This window comes from Sylvia atricapilla, chromosome 2 (assembly GCF_009819655.1).
Source record: "Sylvia atricapilla isolate bSylAtr1 chromosome 2, bSylAtr1.pri, whole genome shotgun sequence".
Classification (NCBI taxonomy): domain Eukaryota; kingdom Metazoa; phylum Chordata; class Aves; order Passeriformes; family Sylviidae; genus Sylvia; species Sylvia atricapilla.
The window spans coordinates 25,705,198-25,712,637 of record NC_089141.1 but is presented as its reverse complement, the minus strand read 5'-3'; the positions used below and the strand labels follow the sequence as shown (position 1 = coordinate 25,712,637).

At 49.7% G+C, this 7,440-nt stretch overlaps 1 protein-coding gene across 1 annotated transcript; it reads right to left on the bottom strand.

Annotated features, from left to right (window-relative positions):
* Positions 1 to 3,939: 3,939 nt before the first annotated feature.
* On the bottom strand, positions 3,940 to 7,143 carry LOC136375507 (trypsin I-P1-like). The gene is made up of 5 exons (XM_066341050.1): positions 7,087 to 7,143; positions 6,206 to 6,374; positions 5,351 to 5,604; positions 4,591 to 4,727; positions 3,940 to 4,194 (listed from the first exon to the last, which is right to left on the bottom strand). Exons 1-5 carry the CDS (start codon positions 7,124 to 7,126, stop codon positions 4,045 to 4,047), a joined length of 750 nt encoding a protein of 249 aa, XP_066197147.1. The 5' UTR covers positions 7,127 to 7,143; the 3' UTR covers positions 3,940 to 4,044.
* Positions 7,144 to 7,440: the final 297 nt, after the last annotated feature.

Below are 7,440 nucleotides of genomic sequence, written 5' to 3'. Positions count from 1 at the left end.
CTACCATCCCAGAACACATGGCACAGGATTCTAACCAGATGGTTCTGGAATATCTCCAGACAGCCTCCAGATCTTCTCCTGGCCACCTGCTCCAATGCATGGTCACCAACACGGCAAAGCTCTTGCCTCATATTCAGGTGGAAGTTCCTGTGCATCATTTTCTGCCCATTGTCTCTTGTCTTAGGGCTTGGAAATGTGGAGAAGAGCTGGATCTACCTCTTCACATATTCCTTTCAGCTTTTATAGTCATTGAGGAGGGGACCTCTGAGTTGTCTCTTCTCAAGGCCAAACAGGCCCAGCTCCCACAGCCTTTGCTCACAAATGACATGCTTCACTCCATTCCTCACATTTCTCCTCCACAGAACCTGCTCCAGGTGCTCCATGTCTCTCTTGTACTGAAGAGCCCAGAACAGGACACTGCACTCCAGATTTGCCTCCCCAGGGCTGAGTGGAGCCTCACCTCCCTTGCCCTGCTGGCTGTGCTCTTCCTAATGCACCCCAGGACACCCCTGGCCTTCCTGGCCACCAGGACACACTGCTGCTCCATGGGGAGATTGTTGTCCACAGGGACCCCCAGGTCCTCCTCTGAAGAGCTGCTTCCCGGCAGGTCAGCCCCCAGCCTGTGCTGGTATATGGAGTTATTTTTCCCCAGGTGCATTTACCTTGGCTAAATTTCAGAAGGTTCCTCTCTGCCCATTTCTCCAACCTCTTGAGGTCCCTCTGAAGGGCTGCACAGCACTCTGAGCTATTGGAAACTCTTCCTAACTTGGTGTTATCAGTGAACTTGATGAGGAGACTCTATTCCTTCATCTGAGTCGCTGATGAACAAAACACTGTAACCTGTTTGAAATTTCTGTTGCCTGCTCTGCCTGCCAATATCAGCTGTAATCTTTATAATAGCTATAATCTTTAAATTATGCTGAAAACATGTCATGATATGTTAAGTTTTTCTATTAAATGGTTTATTTTGTTGTCCCTTTATGCTAATAATTGCTTTCTAAACTCTACCCCCCCCTTCCCTGTCCTGCTAGTACTGATTGGATTGCATTTGCTTACTTAGCTGTCAATCCTTCCCTAGCCTTGCCTTTTCTCCCAGATTCTTTACTATCAATCTCCGAATCTTCGATGCTTTAATAGTAGTTTTGATCACTCCCCTCCTCCTGTGTTCCCTTATTAGTTTCAGTATGGTAGTCCTTGCCTTGTTCCCCTCTTCTTATTGGATCCTCACCCTGAACCCTGCCCTTAAAGAAGTCCCTTAAAACCCAATTCCCTGTCCTGAGATAGGGACTTAATTTTCATTTCTAATTTAGAGATGTTTAGGTCCTACCCTCTCCTCTGCTTTCGAGTCAATTAATAGTGAAGGAATGCAGGAGATGCTGTGTAGGCCTGTCCAGCATTCTTTACCCTGATCCACCAGTGACTGCCCACAAGACCAGAGGCCCCAGGGGAACGTTGCGCACCCCATAAACAGCAATAATATAAAAGAGTACTGTGACAAAGAAAAACTGTATATGGCTCAAGGGGTAGAAGGCAGGTGGATCCTGCCACAGAAACACTCTACATGGAGGAAAGAATACTTTACCTGAGTCAGCACAGGCTTGTGCTCTGCTGTTCCTATTCCTTGGCCACAGAACAACCACAGACAGGTCGTTGTAACAGAGGAGTGTGTGGGCAGCTCCCACAGGGTACTGGCTACTTCAACACCTGCCTGGCCCTGCCTTTATCTACAGCTGCACCAACAACTGCCCACACAAGCACTTGTTCTGTTTGACAGGGGGAATCATGAGAAGCATTGACTGGAGTTTAGTTAGAGACAGTCAGTGGGGTGCAGATTGAAAACAGAAAGAGCAAGGTGGGGAAGAGAAGGGAGACATAGAGAAGACACAGTGGGGCTGACAGGAGAAAGTGTAGTGCAAGTAAGAGTTAAATGCAGAGGGAGGCCTGGAGTGGCAAGGAAACAAAGATGGACAAAGAAACCGACAGTATCTGACAAGGGGAGGAAGGCAAGGCTCAGAAGCAGAGGAGCTGATGGGCGAGAAGACTCATGCAGCACCCACGAGGTGGAAAGCAGCTCCTGTATATGTGCAGGGACAAGTTTGTGTTCAGCTCCCTCTGCAGCTCCACCACTGTGTTCACTCTCAGCACAGTAGTATGTGCCAGAGTCATTGAGAAAGGCATGTTCTATGGAGAGGGTGATGCTGTCTCCTTTTATGTCGCTGCTCTTGAAATGGTCCTCAAAACCCTTCTCCATTGTTGCCTTAGCACCTACTACTGCATAAGCCACCTGGGTCATACTGGAATTCTTCTGGGAAGGCAGCACGAACCAGTACAGAGTTAAGTAGGACGGTTGCTTCTTGGAACATTCCAGATTCACAGACTGGCCTTCTTTTATCACCATGTCAGGGGACTGCTCCAGGGATAAAACTGGAAAGGAAAAGTACAAACAATGAGGAGAAGGAAAAAATTGAATAAATATGATCAAGGCACTGTGGGTTGGTAGGGAATGGGATGAGAAGAAAGAGGGCAGCCAAGGGAGCAGTTCAAGGCATGGGACAGCTCTTCAAATCAGCAAGTGAATTTCCAGTCCCTCTTCAATGGCCAAGGTGCATTCCTGGGCAGTTTGTGTCCAAAACCAGGAACCAGCGAGGGGCTGCACAAACAATGACAAAGACACAGCCATTGCAGAAGATTCAGGGATTCCTGCCCACCACATTCACTGCTCATCCTCAACACAGGAAGCTCTGCAGAATGCAGCAGGGCCAGGAACTGGCTACAAAGCTGGGAGAGCAGCAGCAGCAGGATCAATGGAGATGCTCAGGGCTGGGCTGAGTTCACTTACCCAGAGGGGCCAGCATGGCCACAAAGAAACAGCAAGGAACCATGGCTGAAAAAAGCCCCTTCCCTCTCAGCAGCCTGCCTCTTGCAGCTGCCCAAAGATCTGTGCAGAGGGAGCAGTGGGTGAGGGTGGGACATGTCGGGGTGGGGCTGGCCAAGCAATGTCAGAAGGCATTGGCTGGCTGGGAAGCCTGGGGAACGACACAAACCATGGCAGGAAAGCAGAAGCCCTGCAGAGACGCAGCAGGTGGAAGGGGCAGGCTGGGCAGGACTGGGTGTGCAGGGAAGGATGGGGTGTTGAGGACAGAACTGGGCTGAGGTTGCACGGGAGGCTGAGGGTGTGCAAGGCACAGGAATGCTGGCTGCTCCCCTTCTGCTTCTGAAGCCCTTGGGAGATGGAGGAATGAGGGATAAAATCACACAGAGGTGCCTTGAATGTTCCCATGCACTTTCCCTGCCTTCCCCACCCATGGCTGTCTCAGTTCCTGCCTGGGCTCCCCACGTCCCACCCAGCTGTGGGACGGCTCTTTCTCTCTGTGCAGCGCTGTGAGCACAGCAAACAAGAGCAGTGAGAGGGAGGCAGGACCCCCACAGACAGCACAGCAGCCCAAGCACTCAGGCTTGGGAGGGCTCTCATGGACATGGCAGTGAGAGCGGCAGGAGAGGAAGGTGAAGTCCTGTGAAGAGCTGAGGCACAGGGGCTTTTGGAGGATTGGCTTCAGGAGTACAGTTCATTTGGGCACTTGCACTGTCCTCTGCACAGAGGATAATGAAGAGTAGGCGAGTCTGGGCTGCCCTCATGTGTTGAAGCAAGCAGCATCCTCCACTGTGAAGGGACTGGAGAACTACACAAGGACTGAGCAGAAACCTGAATTGTTCTTTTCAAAGTGAGGAACTTGGATGAACTGCCATGAATTAAAGACTTTTGAAACAACTGAAAATAATGGACTGGAAGGCTTTTAAGAATGGGTGTGTAAATTTTTCCAAGATCCCTTCAGTTCTGCAGGTACTATAAATACTAAATACTTTCTCCTTACTGGAATTCACTGCCTTTGTGCTCTATATCACAGGCTATGGAAATTCCCAGAGAAACAGTGCACAAAGTAAGGGTGCCTGAAAGTCTTTATTAATGTTTCATAATTTTTGCTTGTCCAGACCCACAAAAACAGAAATGATGATGAGAAATACAGGTCACACCAAACGAGCATCTCAGTTGGCAGCAATGGTGGACTGGATCCAGGAGACGTAGTTGCAAACCTTGGTGTAAACTCCGGGGTAGCCCCTCTGGGCACATCCAATACCCCAGGAAACAATGCCCTGGAGCTGTCCATTGCAGACCACGGGGCCGCCGGAATCTCCCTGCGCACACAAAGGGTATGGATATTGAGCAAATGGCATCAGCCTAAGCAATGAGCCAGAGCTCCCCGACATCACTGGCTTTGGAGGAAGCCCTGTCAGGCCTACTCTGCACAAAGGTTCTACAAAGGCTGTTTCTGATTCACACTCTCCACCTGGTGCTACCATGCCTGACTGGAGCTCCAATGGACCCACAGCTAAGGATGAGTCAGCTGCCTGGTTTTGCCAGACACAGTACTCAGCAAACATTCAGGATATGTGTGCCTGAAGCCTCTGCTGTCATCCAAGAACTCAGATTTACCACTGCAGTGACTAGAGCTGACTCTGTAATGTGAAGGCATCTTCGTCTGAGAAAAGGCAAGAGAGAAACGACTGGGAAGGGAGAGGCAGATGATTTACCTGGCAGGAATCTTTTCCTCCCTCCAGGAATCCTACACACATCATGTTATTGGTAATTTGCCTAGGGTAGGCATTAGAGCAGTCGGAGGCAGAGAGGACAGGAGCCTTCAGGCAATGCAGCTCGTCTGGGTAGTTACCTACAAGGAAACAGGGGGAGATGGTTGATGGCATTGCTGAGTCCTTTTCAGAGCTCGGAGATGATCTTAGCAGAAAAGTGAATGCTGGACACCCTGTTTTGGCAGCCATCCTGCTTCCTCTCAACAGCAACCACACAATGTGTTCCTTCAGTAGAGATGGAACAAATTCTACCCATGGGTTCACCATTCTACACTGCAGCCACCTTAACTCTTCTGGTATCTGCAATTTCATCAATTGCCAAGATGGGGCCACTCTTGTGATACATACACTGGAAGAAACCTGAGCCTCAGGAAAACCATCCTCTCCTCTTGGAGGTTTAGATGTCATCAGTGGAATAAAACCACTTGCCATGCACATCTCTGGCCATTGGTTTGAAGGAATCAAGACCTCTGGTAGGAATTCTAGATCCACAGTCCCAGACCTCACCGTTATTCTCAGAGAACTGACAACTCTGTTGACATTAGCTGAACCCCGTGTGCAGTCCCTACACTGACCCATTGCTCAAAAGACCTGTCACACGGCACTTCCCTGTGTTTTAGCCTTTCCTGTTGGGGGTTAATGGGGAGGTCTTAGAGACTGTCCTGGGCCCCCAGGGGTCTGTACATTCCCCCAGAGTACTCACTGCCACTGCTGAGAGTGTTGCCCCAGCCGGAGATCAGGCAGGTGGTGCCGGCGGCCACGCAGCTGGTAGGCAGAGCAATGGTTTGGACAGCTTTGGTGAGCTGGGCTGGGGTGGCCAGCTTGATGAGCATGATGTCATTGTCCAGGGTGTAGGCGCTGTAGCCAGAGTGGCGGATGACTTTAGCAGAGTTGATAAACTGCTGTGTGGATTCGGTGAGTGCCAGGTTGTGTTTCCCCAGCTGCACTTGGATGCGACTGGAAAAGAGAAGGCACAGCATGTCCTTTACTGCTCCTGGCAGGTTGAGAGAAACCTCCCTGTCCCTGAGTGCACTTGCTCCAACATCACTGCCACAGAAGCCTTCTGGGGCAGGAGATCTTTCTTGTCCTCCAGGGAGCCCTGGCGATGCACCCTGAGATCTTAACCACTCCCAGTACAGGTGGTGAATTTCTGCAGGTTTGTAAGTACATGACGGCAGTCGGATACATAGCAGCACTTTACACAAATGTTCTGGGACAAGGCAAACTGTTCTAGCCTGACCTCGTTCCTCTTCCTGTTCTCTAGGGACAATGCTTTAGCAAGATTCATGCAATTGATAAGAAATCACAGCCCAGAACTCATTGCTTGATTACCCCATTGTTATTTCAGAAAGTGTTTTGCTTTCAAAGAAACATTTGCAAAAGTGGAAAACGCCTCAGGATGCCTCGGCCCAGCTTCCTGAATGATCCACTCATCCCTTGGCTGTCTCTGGTCAGAATGGATGCACTCAGATATTTCTGTCTCATAGCTCAGAATTCCTGCTAGAAGTGAACTGGAAGACAGAAGTCGGTTATAGAACGATGTAATTTTTCCACTCACGATTTGTAGCAGTGAGCAGCTGACACGACCCACTGGCTGCTGATGAGGGAACCTCCACAGAAGTGATATCCAGAATTCAGGGACACCTGATAGGGCACAGAGTTCGCGGCACAGGTGTAGCCTCCCACAATCTTGTCATCATCATCTTCAGCAAAGGTGGGGAAGGCAACTGGGAGAGAAGAATTTCCATGTGTCAAGAGCTGGCCAAAGGTAATGTGGCTGTCATGTGCCCTGTGACTGCCTGTCTGCAGCCCCTCACTTGTAGGCTCCCCTTCTGTGGACACTCAGGGCAGCAGTGCTGGGCAGATCTAAGGCACATCCATTTGCTGCACCCTCAAAGAAGGGATCAGAGCTACACTGGTACCTCACATATCTGCAACTAAAGCCCTGCTGGCTACTCCCCGAGGGAACATAAGGACACAGAAATGTTCTTGTTGGATCGGATCACGAGTGCGTCTTTCCCAGGATCCTGTCTACTGAAACAGTCAAGGGTTGCCTGAGGGAAAAAGTAAAAACAAGTGTGCAGTAATATTTTCTTTGAGCACCTACCCAGGGTCCAAAATTTTTCAGTTGCTTTAGGACTTCCTGGGCCAGAAGTATTCCCTGTGCACTCCTTAGTCCTGCAGAAGGAGGCAGTCTTTTTCTGAAGCTATGGCCACATGTCTATAGGTGGGTCAGGAACCACTATGAAGGCATTCATTCCCCAGCTTGTGGCACAAGGCATTAGGAACAGACAGAAGAAGGAAGTTGCCGGGCCCTGCCTTCAAACTTCTGCAAGTCAAAACTGGACGTGGCTTTCCCACAGCAGGCTACCTTGCAGGTTTGCTCAGAAAATCTGCTTCCTATTAAATGACAGAAATAGAAATAAAAAATATACTCACCAGCCACCCCAATGAAGGCGAGAAGCAGCAGGTACTTCATGGTCTTGATTCAAGCTCAAACCCAGACTGGCAGACTGGATGTGGGAGCTGCTAGAAATAAGTTTTTGGTAATGGCCTTATCTCTAGTCCAAGGTTTTCTCCAGAACACAAGTACACAATGGAAAATCTGAGGATCTAAAAATGTGGGCATTAGCAGGCATTGGTAGAATGTACAAATAACAGACTCCCAAGCCTGAAAACTGCAAGGTGCAATCTCTGCTTCTCCCAGTCAGGCCTGACCTGTTGTCCAGGTGTGGGAGAAGCTGCTGACATGCCAACATGGTGTCTCTTGGAGCACGACAGAGAATAGTTCTG

Coding starts and splice junctions, on each gene's coding strand:
- LOC136375507 (XM_066341050.1), bottom strand. CDS start 7,126: ATGAAGTACCTGCTGCTTCTCGCCTTCATTGGGGTGGCTG. Junction 4,728..5,350: donor CAACACTCTCAGCAGTGGCA/GTGAGTACTCTG, acceptor GTTTCCTTGTAG/GTAACTACCCAGACGAGCTG. Junction 4,195..4,590: donor GAGGAAAAGATTCCTGCCAG/GTAAATCATCTG, acceptor TTGTGTGCGCAG/GGAGATTCCGGCGGCCCCGT.